General features: G+C 41.8%; 1 protein-coding gene across 1 annotated transcript; it reads left to right on the forward strand.

Moving 5' to 3' along the window:
- Positions 1-68: 68 nt before the first annotated feature.
- On the forward strand, positions 69-15325 carry MICOS10 (mitochondrial contact site and cristae organizing system subunit 10). The gene is made up of 4 exons (XM_084494847.1): positions 69-191; positions 11340-11387; positions 12005-12114; positions 15083-15325. The coding sequence occupies exons 1-4, from the start codon at positions 125-127 to the stop codon at positions 15089-15091; spliced, it is 234 nt and encodes a 77-aa protein (XP_084350973.1). The 5' UTR covers positions 69-124; the 3' UTR covers positions 15092-15325.
- Positions 15326-16206: the final 881 nt, after the last annotated feature.

Raw genomic sequence — 16206 nt, forward strand, 5'->3', positions numbered from 1 at the left:
CGGGGCGGGCGAAATCTCGCGATGCTTGCCTGGCCGCCCTTTACCCGCGGCGCCAGATCTCGCGAGAGGTGTCCTGAGGCGGAGGAGGAGGAGGCGAGGCCTGAGGTGGGAGGGGACGGCCAAGATGGCGTCGGAGGGCGAGCTGGGCAGGAAGTGGGACCGGTGCCTGGCGGACTCCGCCGTCAAGCTGGGTACGGGCGGGGAGCGGCCGGCCTCAAGAGGAGGACCCGGGGAGGAGCGGCGGAGGCCCCCCGGGCGGCCCGGAGCCTGCGGGGGCCGCCACTCGGCAGGTCCCGCGGCGCGGCCGTGCTGGGTGCCTGAGGGCCATGCCGCGGCCGGAGCCCCCCCGGCGCTCCCGGGCCTGGCCTAGGCCTCGGCGGCGGCTTCGTCGCTCTCAGGGTCCGTGAGGCGCCGCGGGGGGAGGTCCCGCGGCCCGGTGGCCGGCAAGGTGACCTTGGAGGCGGGCACGGCTCTCCCCGGTCCCCCCGGGCTCCTCTCCTCGGGCTTGGCCCCGTCTGACCCGCGGGGCGGCGGCGGGGGGTCGGGGCTGGGCTCTGCTCGCTGCCTGTGGTGAAGGTGAGCGGTGTGTGTGGGAGAAATCCCGCTCTGTGCTGAGCACCGCAGCCGGAGGGATGCCTCCTGCACGGAGTGCATGGGCCCCGCTCGGTCTCGCCGGGTCCTTCCCTGCCATAATCTCGTCTGGCTCCGTGACAGCGAGTTGGGTTTCGAAAGGCGTTTGTGCAGAGCTGTTCCCATCCCTTGGTGTGCGAGGTGGGCTGTGTTTATTAAAAGAAATACTCAGCGTGACTAGCTGAGAGCTCTGGCACGTGTTGCATAGTACAGTGTGCACACTTTGACATTGAGAAGCTTCCTGTCTGCTCTCCCAGCTCTGCAGCCAGTTGTGGCGTTTCTTTAAGTACAAAGACAGCTCTGTTGATTTTATTCTGTGTTTGCTTGTGCTTCATGTGTGCAGCAAACCATTTGTAACATTTGACTTTGACCTGGGAGTTTTGTGAGTGATCGGAGTTGTGTTTGTGTGTGGTTCAGTGCTCTCCACGTGATGGGCTGGCAGACTGACTGCAGCGAGGTTGTGGCTTTGTGAGATGAGTGTTCATACGCAAATCTTTAAATACAACACATGGAACAAGAAGCAAAGTGCCTAATATAAAAGGTGTGAGTACCTTGATGGTGTAGAAGCCTTTTTTAGAAGGATAAACAATGGCTGAGAAATGTGAATGTTTATTATTTGTTGCTGGAGTGGCCTTATGCTTGAAAGCTGATGAGAGACTCTGGGTTTTAGTTGCCTAATACTTTTCCATTAGAAAAGATGTTTAATAATTTTGTGTAAACCGAAACTTCCATTGTTTATAACAGACCTTTGAAAAGTGTCAAGTGTTCCGGAGCAATGTTTTGTCTTATGAAATTCTATTCAGGTTTGTCTGACAAACATATCCAGATATGTTTATGTTTCCATAGCGTTGGTTGCTTTATCATAAAATATTAAGTATGCCAAATTATAAACAAGAACTCGCGCTGTGCTGCAGCTGTACATGTACATGTAGGGTTCCTGTACAGGGAAAGCCTCTCAGGGAGGCTGAAAGAAGTGGGTTCTGACTAGGTTATGATGCGGTGTGTCTCATCACCAAGGCATTTATTGTCACCTGGGGCTTTCTTCCATCCTAAAGCAGTGATGCAGGAAAGAAAATGCGTGTAGGCTTTCTGCACTAGTGCTCTTATCCAAGGATTCCCACTGTTAGCTGCATGATGGCATTGAATAGAGACCCGAGTAAAATTCGTTTTTCAGTAATTGCCCAAAAAGTGTGTGTGGCCTGCAGCTCTTTGATTTTTTAACTTCAGCACTAGATGCAGCCTTGGACTTGTGTTTCTCCTCACGTGCAATGGATTTTTGTGATCTGTGTGCTTTTACGATTGATCTCGTAACTAAAGGAGCTTTCTTCATGGTGTCGATAACAACTGAACTCTCTGTGAGGATGCAAACTGTGGCAGCCCAGGGAGGTGCCTGTAGGCACTAACTGAGGGTGATGGTGGTCTTTCGATGTGACAGGACTTGGTGGCCTAGCTCGGCAAACTGTTGGCAGACTGCTGAGCGTGCAAGCTGTCTGAGGTGATCTCAGTGCGAAGGATTGTTTTCTCTGCAAGGAGTTTAAAAACTTGCATGGTCATGGTGGTAGTTTTTGTAGTGTTACTTCTGTGTTTGTTGGAATCTCCAATAAACTATGAAGGGGGATGTTATAGTGGAAAGAAGGAAAATAAACTTTTTCTCTTCAGAACTTCATCACTTGCGTGGAATATAGATGTTTACCCAATCCTTGCTTCTTTGTTGGGCTTTTCCTTTTGGTGGCCACATCTTCATTCCTGTCTGCTCCATTACATTGTTCCTGAGCACTGTTGCAAGAAATATCTTCCCCCAAAGTTTGGGGGAAGAGCAAACATCACAATTAGCCCTGAATTGTCTCATTTCAGACACTGTCACTAAAGGAAGGTGCTGAATTTCTGAAGCCTTGCATGCATGACAGTTTTCAGTTGTCTCTGAGAACTGTAGAGACAAAACCCTGCCAAATGAAGTTGCAGGGTGGAGGGATTCAGGGAACAGAGGGGAGTGAGAAGGGGAGGTAGCAGCTATTGGTATGACGTTATTAGCAATAGTATGTTTTTAAATAGTAGCTGGGGGCACACAGCCTGCCCTAATTTGTGTTAGGCTGTCAGGCTTTCTATTACAGTTGCTTGAGCAAGCCTGCATGCATTTGGCTCTGTCATTTGTATTTACACCATAATGGTTTAGTTGGGCATCCCCTTCCATTCAAATGTCCAAAATAATTATTTATCTTAAGTGGTATCTTTTGAAATCCAATATTATATTTTTGACCTCTCAGTCACTACCTGTGTGCGTCTTGTACTTCAGTATTAAAAGTCTGTCTCCTGGTGAAAACAGAAGATGTCCTGTCTTGTTAAGGCAGTGTTTAACTTCAGAACTAGATATTATACGCCTCTGTAGCCTGCAGGAAGTGTCCAAACATTGTTAAAGGGAGTTTGTGTTAATCTCTTTTTTTAATGGGCCTGACATAGCTTGTTTATTTGTTTTGCTAATGATGAGTGTAAGTGTAGGTATTTTTCTTCCCTTTCTAAATCTGGCTGTAGCCACTGGGCACAAAACACTGTGGTCTGCCTTGTGCTTTCTTGGCTGACCAGCTTTGTCAGCTTTGGCTTTGCATGGGTCTCCAGACTCATTCACCTGTGCCCTCACTGAAATAACTTCCATTCCGTCTTCCTCAGTTTCCATCTTCCTGACTTTTCTTTCCCATCAGAAAAGTTGTTTCGTATGTGGAGAAGGAGAATCAAACTCCACTGGCTTTCTTTTTCTTCTCAATATGAAAAGCTTTATAAACATCCTGCACTTCGCTGTCATAACCGATTTTTCCTTACTCTTGTTATGAGTAAAGCCCCATGGAGAAAGGATTCAGAAGTAAATAGTATTGTGCACTTCTTCTGTCCTACTAACTTCAAGCTCTGTTTAAAGCTTCTTGGTGGTTTTTGGTTTGTGTTGTTGGCTTTGTTGTTTTCTTTGGTATTCTGTTTGTGCCTGGTCTGTTTGTTTTTCCTTTTTTTTTTTTTTTTTTTTTAACAGAGCAATAATTCATGCCTTTTTGTTTGTAAAGACAGTAACTCCTCAAAGATTGGTGGAGTTGCTTTTTTTTTTTTTCTGTGAGGCTATAATTTGGGGCAAATAACTATAATACATTGTTTCCAGAGCAAAGAGTATGTGTGTGAAAGGGGAGGGGAAATTTGTGTGTACCTGTGTCTTGTTTTATTTTGAAACCATTGTAGTTTTTTACATGGTTCAAATGTAATTTACCTGTTACTGAAAGGTAATCAAGGAATGCTGTTTGCTTCTGCATTTGTTTGTTCAGTTGCTGTGCTGAAGTTCATTTTTTGCAGGAGACAAATGTTTTAATATGTCTGTATTTGACCAAAACTCAGTCTGGAAGCTTGTAAATAACTCTGTGTAGTAATGTTGATTTTCCTCTAATCCTCTGTTTTGACATCTGAAAATAAAATGCTTCTAATTCCCATTTAATAGGATTTTTATTTATTCATTTATTTATTTTTTTTAAGAAGAAAAGGCACTTTCAATTCTGTTGTGACTGTTCCATGATTTCTTCTGGCTTGCATCATCTTGCCTGCTTGAATAGCTGTTTCTATTAATGGCAAGGGTGAAATTGTATTGTTTGTGTCATTCCACAGATTGAATTCTTCAGAAGGAATCATTGTATGGATTGCGATGTCAGTATTTTTAAATAATCCTTCACATGGTTATGAATAGGATAAAGTCAGTCTATATAATGATAAAACTTGATTATATTTTCTGAAAACTGGATTAGACTTTCTCTAAATATACAAAAATCCTGAAATTCCTCTTTTGAAGTTTTTTCGCTTGGCGATCCTAACATAACCATCCAGGCTTAGCTATCAGGACAAAAGACATGCTCTGCATTTGGGATTTTGTTTTTAATGCTGGAGAATGCAAATATTACACGAGTACACAACTGTGTTATTATGTGGCCTTTGTTTGTAGTCCCCAAGTTATTTTCCTTTGTTGTATGGAAGAAGGTCCAGTTCTACTCATTGTGTCTTGTAGCAAACCAGTTAGTATAAATGCTGGCTGCGCGTGCCTTAGGCTGTGTGGAGAGGTGATGCAGCAATGAAAAAGGTCTCGTTTGGAAGAGGTGCACAAATAGCATTCTGAGAACAGGGATATTCACTAGTTCTGTTAGCAGAATTGTACGGAGAGCCTGCCTACAAAGTAAGGGGCTCTAATCTTCTCCTGGAAGAAGAAGAAATGCAGCAGTGATGTCTTTAGGAATCTTGGTCTCTGTTCCCGTAGCTGGACTGTGTCCTGCTGTTCATCCCAGCTGGTGCCCAGGAGCAGCACCAGGGGAAGCCCTCCTTGTGCCTCGCTCCAGCTGGTTCCCGCAGCGCTGCAGGAGTGTGAGGAAACCCAAAGGCAGAGCCGTGACATTCGTGTCATACTGCAGCCATCTGAATTCAAAGCGCACCGACTTCCTTGTCCTCCACGGTAGTGCTGCGCTGGTAAGGTGCCAGCTGGGCCACCCCTGGGAGATGGCATGCGATAGATATCGGCTGCCTGACGGAAGGGGACAGCAGGCAGGTGGTGTCCTGAGCCACTTGTTTGCTCTACGAGACAAGGAAGAACTCCTTGCTCTTTGTGTCACACTGAGTTTTGTCTAAATCAGGGCTGCTGGCATATCCTTGATGAAAATAAACTGACAGAGAGATTTGAGAGTAATGCAGGCTTCTTTCTGTAGCACTTCTAGTGGGATGCCATCATTACGCTTCTTGCGCTGCCTTGTCCCTGTTTCTTAGCTGTGCCAGCAGACATCAGTAATGGTCAACCTACGTTGGGTGGGTGTGAAGAAGCACGCCTGTTAGGTTTGCCAAAGCCTTAAGTGTAGAAGTGTTGGGTAAAACTTCCTGTTCTAGCAATATTATTGTTTTCACTGGTAGAATCTTGTGGTGTAGTAAGCCGAGGTAGGGTGTTCTGCTGGAGTTTTATTGTCCGTGTTAGGAGTATTCTCCTGATTTCTTACCTACATGCTTCAAAAGAGAGTACAACCCTGATTTTGTCTAAAAGCTTGATGCAGTATTAACAAGATCCTTCATTGTGCTGGCCAAATTATTCAAAGAGCTGCTTCCACTCTGTTCCCCTTTATTCTTTTAAAAGAGGGAGGGAGGAAAGGCCTATACCCTCTTGTCTCACCAGCTCATCCACCAGCGTGGGGATGAAGAGTTTGTGGTCTGGCTGTGAAACCATGTGGCTGTAACTGCTTAGTGGGCTAAACATGATGCTTCCCGCATCCATGTGCAGAATTGCTGCTGTTTATCTAAGGTTTGGGCAGTGGTTGAGCTGCAGGAGCACTAATGGGTGGAAGTGGCCCCTGAAAGCATGTCAGGATCTTTGTATTGCACAGGTATCGGGGTATTTTTATTCTGTCATTCCAAGAATTCAGGGTTACTACAGTCAAATGCTACAAGAAAACCAAACAGACGTTTTCCTGCCTCTTCCTCAAGTACTCGGTGTATAGTTTCACTATGTTTTCTTCCAGTGTCCTCGGTCGTTTTTCTGTCTGTTATGTAAACAGTCTGCACAACGGGGGAGATGAGAGCAAAAGCTTGGAGGTTGGTGTTTGAAGAAAATCTGACTCCTGCTGCGAAAGACCTAGCTAACAGTCTGCTTAAAATTAATTCTCTTGGTAAAGAAGTGGCTGCATGGTCTCAGATTTCTAATAATGCTAAGTGCTGCCCTGTGAAGACCCTGGTTTATGAAGAAGACTCTCCACACCATTTTTGTACAAAGGTTTTCTTTGTATCTTGTCAAAGAGTTGTTTTGGGGGGTGAGAAGGGCAGGATGTGACACCCTACAACAGGAAGGAAGGGATACTTGGAGGGTTGTCTGTTTTGAATACCTTGATTTTTCGTATTTATTTAAAGCAAATTCTGGTGCTGTACAGAGCTGATGCTTGGGCCTGCAGATGAGATCTGCCTGTTAAGCCTCAAAGCTGTTGCTGTCGGTTCCCCAGAGAAACAAACAGAGCTCCATAGATTGTCTTGATCCTACCAGAGTCCTTCTAGTTGAGAAGTCTTCTCTGTTAAGACAAGGCCTTGACAGCTTTCAGAGAGCCTAGTCTATGCAGAGCGGTTATTACTTTGTTAGAGCAAGAAGCCATCTTTCAGCAGTTGCTTCTTCCTTTTTTTTTTTATCACTTATTTTTAACTGTAAAATAACAACATGAAGGAGAGGAGGCTGAAGCTCTGTGTTTTGTGTTGGTGAGTAAGGAATGGGAGAGGAAAACCATCTGATGACGAAAAGGAAACTACTAAGTAATTAAAAAAAATACTTCCAGCTGCTATAGCAACGTGCCAGATGTCAACAAACATATTTCAATCTTTCTGTCTGAAGCTTCAAGGTACTGAAGAGAAGCATATCTAGGTGTGGCAGTCTTAATAGCTGCTTTGGCCTGGAGCTGGTGGGTAGTCCAGGAAAGAATCGTGTCGTTTTAGTGCTGGGGGGGGGGGCTGTTGATTAAATTTATAGGAATAGCTTTTCCCAGATGTTCTTCAGGGACAGGAGTCTATCTGGAAGATCTGTGTTTCTTGACGAGACACTTTTATGATGTCCTGTTGGGTATGTGGCACGTGCTCCTCTGTGTTAGATTGATTGGAGGTACCGTGATGTTGTTCTTGGAAGGTGCATGAGCCAAAAAAGTAGAATGAGAATTTTCTGAGACCAGGCTTCCTGCCTAATGCCAATTCCACGTGGCTGCACCGCTACATATGGCCAGGGAGGGGGAGTAAGATGTCAGCAGAACTGGCCTGTCCCCTGTTGACTCTGACTGTAAATGAGTTTAAACTGAATTGATAGATGTGGGGTGGAAGAGGCTGTTTTTCTAGTTAAACATTTTAAGCTGTCAGAGGAGGTGAAAAATGTGTTGTACCCTTTCCTGTGGCCTTTTCCTCCAAAGAGTCTGTCATGCAAGAAAGGGAGGGAAAATGTGCCCAGTGTGGCTCAAGCCCTTAGCTTTTCCATGTTCATTTGTTTTTATTGTAAGGTAAACCTTTCATGTTTTATTGTTATGAAGTTAAAGCCTGGCCTAGAGGTGCTGATCTTTAGCAGAAACAGCTGCAGACTGAGTGTCCCCTGGTCAGGTGGGAGGCTCTTTGAAGCAACATGTTGCCTCTTTAAAAGGAAATTGAGCATGTGAGAACTCAAACCTGTAAAACTCATCAGCAGCTCTGCCATTGTTTATCTCTGGTGTAACTTTATACAGAATTAAAGTGAAACGCATTACTGCGCTTCCAAGGAAGGACGGTTCAGCTCCCCTTGGTCTTGGAGACACAGGAAATGACCGCATAACCACAACTGCTTTCTAGCGGAATGAAGATGAGTGACAAACTGTCCACAGAAATAGATTCTTAACCAGGTGGGCTAAGAACTGAAGTGTAGCTCAAGCTTCTGGTTTTAACTTAAAACCAGGGTTTAAACTAACCAAGAAAAGAGCAAATGTTACATACGCATGTACTAAGTGATGAGGCAGGCCGGGGTGCTCCTGGCTGGTAGGTGTGATGCTATCAGCTGCAGTGTCTAGCATAGATTCTTGCCTGTTTCTCGGCAAGAAAATAAATGAACCTGCCTTTGGGGTCAAGCACACTAATGTACTTCTTTTCTGGCTTTTTCTCAAGTTTCCTTCTTGTGCAGAAAACAAACAAACAAAAAAAATAGCTGTTAGACCTTGCTTATTTCTTTGTGATGCTTTTGTTACCTAAAGTAAGGCCCTGGCTAACTTGCCATCATCTTTTTTGAAATCTTCAGCCGCTGTACTCCCTTTCCTTCTGCAACAGGGTGGAGTGATAGCATCCAAAACAGATACTTTGCATTTTCATGAAAAAGAGGAATCTCTTCCGTAGAACCTGGCTTACTGCTACTTCAGAAAAAAGCTTTCCTAGGAAGAACATACCTTTCTGTCCTAGCAAGTCAGGCATGGTGAGCTCTCTGCTCAACAGTGGTGCTGGATGTGAGTGTGGGGAAGACCTGGGTTTTATTTTAGGCTTGTGTTGATTTGCAGTTGGCAGAAGTAACGCATTTTTCACCTTTATGTGCATCCTGTATCTTCCCTTATGGCCAACAGGAAACAGCATTGATGGCCTATGTGTAGAGCCATTACAAGTGGGGGTGTAATTCTCATATCTAAAGGAGGTGAAGCAAATACAAGATATAGATGGAAAGAAACTATTAACTACAGCTGCTTCTGCAGTGCATTTTTCTTTTCTTTTTTTTATTTTTCAAGACGAGAGTAAGCAGTTTACCACCACACTGGAAAGAAGAATGTGGGTTTGACTGGTAATAGTGACTGGAATATGTGATGACGTTAGAAACTGCTTGGGCTCTGCATTGAGGTGATGCAGAATTTGTCATCCTATAAATCATTTCTCATTGATTAGCTGAACTGTTTGGATTGACAGAGGAGATCTGCTCTCTGTCTGGAAGTGCAGGACCGGTATTGTGCAGGGCAGGCCTTCTGGACCAGGCAGTTCAAACAACACCTGGTGCTGTTGAATGGAAGGTAATTACCACCAGAAAGTCATATTCAGCCCAACAGTGCAACAGCCCGAATCAAAAAGTCAGCACAACTACGTATGGTAGGAAGAGACTGTTGGAGGGAGGCAGGTCAGAGGGCCAAACAGTTGTCTGTTGGATGAATTCTCGAAGATAGTAATTATCCTTAATAGCATAAACATTCTGCTAGAGCCAGCACCAGCTGTCTTCTAGCAAAGGTACAGAAGGAAGGCTCTGCCTGGGGAGGGGGGGTGGAGGAATTAGCACAGATGAACTGCTGCTCCTTGTAATGCGTGATGTCTCTTCCAGTTGAGTATAAATGCTGGTCAGCGATTCAGCGTGAGTAGTTAGCTGTTTATACAAGGTTCTCCAAGCATTGTATCTCTTGCTGTCTGAATTGCTGAAAAAGCATGAAGCTCTGACCAGACATCCGAAGAGCTGAGACTTGCCCTGAGTTGAGCTGTGCAAATGATTAGAGGGAAAACCTGACCTTCTGTGAAATGCTCGGTTTCTAAAAAGTGGGGGAGTTCTTTCAGGACCGCTTGGCAGGCAGGTAGAGTTCTTCCCTGCAATCGCGTGTTCTGTAAGCCTGCTCCAGAGCTGTAATGACCTGGGAAAGTAATTACTTCTATCGCAGTTGGAGCTAATGAAAATGTATAGTAAAATGCAAAGAGGTTTCAAAAGCAACTCTGATTTCCAACTCAGTAAATGTGGTAGTGAGGTCCTAATGCAAGAGTAAATGTAAGAGGGTTTATTCATATAGTCATTATTTCTAATAGTTAAGGGTTTTTAATCAACAAAAAGCATGGGGTGCTTTGTTAATTTGCTAGGTAGTGCATTGCTAGAGTATTGTTTCAATAATCTGTGCCTCAGCAGGAACTACTGCTAGTATACTTTTTGGAAGGAAAAGTTTCAGGAACAAAAGGAAACTTTAAAAAAAACAAACAAACAAAAAAAAACAACACACAACTTTATTCATATGGATCAAGATGGTATAGGATTCTTTAGCATTGTTCTGGACTCAACCCATTTATTTATTTAATTTTATTAAATTTTTTATTTAAGCTCCTGTTGAATGCATTGCTAAGGATTACATGCTTTTAAGACTATTTAAAGAAAAAAAAAAAGTAATGTCTTCTCATTAACATAAGTAGCAATACTTAAGTTAGATTTGTTGTATTAAAAGCAGAGAAGCCCTCACCCTGGCAGGATTAGTTTGCTGCAAAATAAACCTGAAACCATTAGATATTTTTTCAGTGAGCATATGCACTGCTGTTGTTTTTTTTAAAAAAACTTCTTTACTTCTGCACCTTATCTAAAATTCTTGTCTTTAGCGGATATAATTAGGGGTCAAATTTAGACACTGAACTCAAACTTTTCACTTTTATATTTATTGGGTTTTGAGAGGAATTTTGCAGACTTGCCTGAGTTCTTGCAAAAAAAAAAAAATCATTGCACACCTTCCAAGGAAAGCAAAAATTATTTTTAAATATGCCAGCTGAATTTTTTAATGGTGCTGGATACGTTTTTTTTCTACTGCTGCAGTTATTTCTATATATAGTGTAAGGATGTGAAAGTCATTCATTCCTAATGCGTTTAAATATGCTCCATAATGAATGTTGTGGATGTGAAAGATAAGCAGCCCGGAGCTTTCTTTTCCAAGGTATAGAGTAACACAAAGCATCAAAGTTTTGCTGCCCTCAGGACACACATTGAAGTAGTTAAAGTAGTGAGATAAATGCAATACAATAAGATATTAATCTGCAAAATCTAAAGCTCAAGGACACTAAGTTTTCATTTTAGTGTTTCTCATTTACTGACAATGAGCTAAATAAATCTTAATTCCACATTGTGGATGGTGACAGAAATTCAGTAACTTTCCCTGGGATGAGCGTCTAGTTTGTTTCCCAGCTCTTCCTGATAATGAAGTTCTTGTATATGTTGGGATTCTAATTTGAATTAGCTGCTTGCAATTATTGACGAAAGTAAGAATAGCTGCTTTCAATTATTGATGAAAGTAAGAATTCTTTGTTTCAGAATTGCATTAAAGAACGTTTTTGTTTGGTGTATTGAAATAACATGTAGTCTGTTATTCCTGAGTTGGAACAAAGAGTTACTGTAATGAACTAAATCACTGTTTATTTCTTTGCATTATCTTAGTCCTCACTCGCTGAATTTATTCTTACAGGTGCTGGATTCGGATTAGGAATTGTTTTCTCAGTCATCTTCTTCAAAAGTAAGTGCATTTCAGTAATCTTGGCTTTTTGGTTTCATAACTTTTGTCTAATATAGCTGCAGTGTAAAACCAAGAAATTTTGGAGGCATGTAAAAACATAATCAGTGTGTTAAACCAATTCTTTCGCTATTGGTCATGTGTTTTTTTTCCAGTTGAAATGGAGTTACCTAAGGTTTTAACTGTTGGGTAACAGGGTTGTTATATGTGACATCTCTGTAAGCTCCTACTGTGCTCAGTCAACTTCTGGAATTGCAGGAAACGCTGTGCCAAATTACTGGAGCCATGTGTCTAGACATCAGTTTATGCCAGTCTTGCCAGGGTTTTAAAATGGTTTTAAGTTCTTTTCTAGTTATGCCTTGCTAACAGAATAATTTTCGGTAATATCTTGAATTCAGCATTTGCGCTCCATTAAATTCTAAATATGATGTCTTACTTTTCTTCTGAAGTGGTCTTTTTTTTAGCAGATTTTTGGATACTCATAGAACTGAAAATGCCTAATGTGCATCTTCCAGTAATATATTCTTTCTTGGTGTTTATATAACAAGGCTGTCATTGTCATGTGAAATAAATTGCTTTTCTCAATTTTACTTTTTCCTCTCTGCTTGCCTTCCCCACAGGAAAGACATGGCCTATTGCATTTGGGTCGGGGATGGGGTTAGGAATGGCTTATTCCAATTGTCAACACGACTTCCAGTCTCCATATCTTCTCCATGGTAAATTTGTAAAGGTAAGTATGGGTACCGGTTATTGTTACTCAGTAAGTATGTTTAAGTTATCATTAAATAGTATACCTAGACACTACTTAAATGTCTACTTGTCTTACTTGTTAGAAGAAACTTGTGCTGCTGTAGCAGGGGTGCTTCCCTTGCTCATCAGAAATTCTTAATATCTGGCATCTTAACAGTAAATTTATTAGACTGGACAGATAAAATTAGTTTAGCAGATCCTGTAGGTAGATTTTCCCACAATGTGAGAACATATGCAATAAAAATAGATCTTAGAAAAGCTGAAAAACCAAACTGATAGTACGATTGTCTTCAGACTTTGAAAGAGATAAGCTAGGAAGAAAGTGAAAGTCATGGCAAGTAGATCTGCCTGTGGAAGCAGATCTTTGATCTTTTTGCAGCTTGAAAACAATCATTTGGAAGTTCTTGTGGCTTGTTTTGCTGGATCATAATGTAATAATTATTCTGAAGGCAATGTACACAAATAGTTTTGAAGATAATAATTTAATTGACTTCATTGTTATCACTGATCACATGGAACTAAAATATTTTAAATATTTTAAAACAGATTAATATTAATATTTTAAAAATAAATTAATTAGTAGGAACCATTTCTTTACTCACAAGCTACTGACAATGTGCTCATGATACACAAAGTCCAGAAACTGACTTCATTAATATTCTGTTTATTTCTTCACATGTGAAAGTTGGGACTGCTCTTGTTGTAATTTACTGTTGTGGGATCTTTTAAAAATAAATAAGGGAGGGAGCAATGTTTTGGATCTGCAAAACCATATACTGCTAGAAGCACTGCAGTGATAGCAGTGTAGAGGCACCCACCAGGATATTGTAGTTATTTGAGTGCTTCAGAAAGTACCAAGGTAAGATGTTCTGTCAGGAGTTTTTCATTACAAGTAAACAGAATGCAAAAGTTGATGTTGTCACCTTTCTGCTTAATGAAGAAGGCCTGAAAGTATTTTAGGCTTTTTCCTGACAAATCTAGAGGTGAAAGTTGAGTCCAGTTCTCTGCAGATTGACTTTGCAGATAAGCTTTTGCCAGCCTTCTGGAACCTTACCAGACAAACCTATTTGTGATCATCTCCAGCTGCCTGTTTAAAAAAAAAAAAAGGAAACAAGAACAAGATTCTTGAAAGATTCTTGAACGATTACTTGACTACTTTAGAATAAAATACTTTGGATGGTGAAATAAAGAAACTATGGCTTAGATCCAACTGATACAACTTTGCCAGCTACGGCCCAGTGGTGTTCCAGAATCAAAAGTCCGTGTATAGCTTTCCTGGTCAGATATGTTAATGTCAAAAATGCATTAGCTTTGCATGCCATCCAGAGGATATTGCTCCAATTTATGTCCCCAGAAAGAAACTGGAGTGAAATGTCTGTGGCTTCATGTGAAGGGAGAATGCCCTGTTCACATATTCTGAGAAAGTATTGTTCGTTCAAAGATGCTTTTTACTTAGAATGTTGAGTAACAGAAAACTGACTTTCAGGTCAGCCTAGTAAGGGGTTTTGTTTGGATTAAGGACTTAATCTGTGCTCTGGAGCGAGGGTGGTCCTTTGGAGCATGAGGTAATTGAAAGGACAGGACACTTCACAGAAGAAGCACAGCTGCCTGCATGGCACAAGACTAGACAGTTTCCAGCACACTGTCTCCACTAGCTTTCTCTGGCACACAGAGGCTGAACATGCTGAGAGAGGGAAGATGCAGATGAAGCCATCTAACAGTTAATGTCATTAATTCTCTGCAAAGTGTTGTCACATATAATGGCTCCAGGGTTATTATAACAAAATTATTTCATTTCTGTTGGTTAGGAGCATGGAAAATATTGTTGCATTATCACTCATCTGTTTTTTCCTAGAAAATACTGTTGTAACTGAAGTCTATAGGACTTCCTTTCCAAACTGAGTTTTTGTTCAAATGCTAACTTCTCAAAATGTGAGATTCTGCAAGAAAATCAGCTTTGTTAAGAGAGAGAAAAGTGTAACATGGATCAGCTTGAATGAAATTATTCGTAGTTTTCTGAACCTGTCACATTCATGGGATCACAGGATAACTCCAGTTGGAAGGGGCTTCAGGAGGTCATCTAATCTAACTTCAAACAGGGTCAGCTGTGAGGTTAGACCAGGTTACATGGGGCTTTATCCAGTTTGGATTCTGGATTCTAGATTTGTCAATTGTGAGTCCCAAATGATAATGACAGAGGATGAAGGACCCTCATAATATCAAATAATTAGGAGACTACAAAGTGACTTTGCACCCATTTTGGCTGTTACTTGGATCATCTCACTGCTTGTCCTTTGGATTAGTAAAATGATCATGAAACCAATACAAGAACCAGTCATCTAGAGCAAGACTACTTAAAATGCAGTAAAATTCTAATTTTTGGTCATAAAGCCCTCAGAATCTTAAGTCATTTGATCAAATGGATTTCACCATGACTTCAGATGAAGTTAAAATCAACATCTGGCAATTTTTCCAAGGCTTAAAACGGGATAGCCAAGAATTACATGACCTAGGCATCTTTGCAAAATGCCAAGTATCATACTTTTCAGGTATTTGATCTATATTTACCACAAAAAATTATACGTTGATAACAAAGCTGATTATATCAATGTACAACAGTACCAGAGGTTCAGCAGTTGGAACATTTCCTCCTGCCCTTTGTGGTTTTGATTTCTGTATTCTATTCAATCTGTGAATAGTTAACTTGAACTTTTTTTTTTTTTTTTGAAGTACCAAGTTGACCAGAACAGAGGCTTATATGCATGAAAACATGGCATGTTTCTGGTATGAAAATAACTACCTAACTTCTCAGTCTAGCGAAGGATGAAAATGTTAGCCTGCCTTCTGGAAATGTTACAAGGCTGAGTGGCTTGCTTTACATTGTGCAGCGCCTTCCATGTGAGGAACCCAAATGGCTTTTTAATAATATAAGCCTTCTTGCTTTACAGGAACAGTGACTAATGGCTAAGACTATCCCAGTGGGAAGGAAGGAGAAATCAATGATTATTCCTCAGGAATACTGAAGTGCCCCTGGAATAAGCCAACATTCTTCAGTAACGATCACCAGTAACTCTTTATACTCCAACAAACTGTTTCCATGCACAAAACAACGTTCTGTTCCTTGTTTTGTATTGTATGTCTGGAAAGTTCAAGGAAGAGCTCTTCTGGGAAATAAATAAAACAAAAACGGCCTTCTCTGGTGTGTTGACTTTGTATGTGAGTGAGAGGGAGAGAGAGAATGGAAGGAGAGGACTTCGATTTGAGTACCTAGCAGCTGTGACCACCTGGGTAAAGCCTCTCTCAGAGCTCTTCAGAAAAGACAGCCGTTGTATGTTGCTCTCCACTCTTGAAAGGCAGCCCCCATCTAACATACAGTTCAAAGAAGCATTCCCACCTCATAAATCACCCACTCAACCCCTGCTGCTTGTGCCGGTGTTTGGAGAGGAATATAAATACTCTTATGTCCTGTTTGTACAGTTGCCCTTTAAAATTGGAATTTTGTCCTCTCCAAAAAGGCAAGATAGAAAAGGGCAAATCCCAACCTTGTGGCAGACTGAGTTAGTCACTGTTGTCTCTTTTAGCTTTGAGTCTTGGAGCAGATCAAGTTTGAAATTTCCCTGGTATAGTAGGCAAATTAAACAGATGCACATGGCAGCTGGCTCAGAGCTTGTGTTTCAGGTTGATTGTTTTTTCACCCTTCTTCTGTGGGAGAACGTTTTGATTCCAGCGTCTGGGAATGGGTCACAAATATTTAAAGCTCTTTATTGCCTTGGCAAGCCACTGGTCCGAGTGCTGCCTTCTGTTTTACATTTACCTCAGCCCTTGTAAATATTTGTTAGCATGCAGCCTACTGCGCTTCTTCTGATTCAAGAGGTCTTCACCGTTTTACTTAGCATGGCTTTCTAGCAATTGCGATGGCTCTTGAGGACTTACTTTTTTTCTTCCCATCCCTGGTATGTCCTGCCCATATAGCACACGATGTAAATAGACATCTCCCATGACAGAAGGGAAATAGGATAGGTTGATAAGGAGCTTTCCTCTCTTGAAGGCCTGTTCTGCTGTGTGGTCAGTG

This window comes from Aythya ferina (genome assembly GCF_964211825.1).
Source record: "Aythya ferina genome assembly, chromosome: 21".
In the NCBI taxonomy this organism is placed as follows: Eukaryota; Metazoa; Chordata; class Aves; order Anseriformes; family Anatidae; genus Aythya; species Aythya ferina.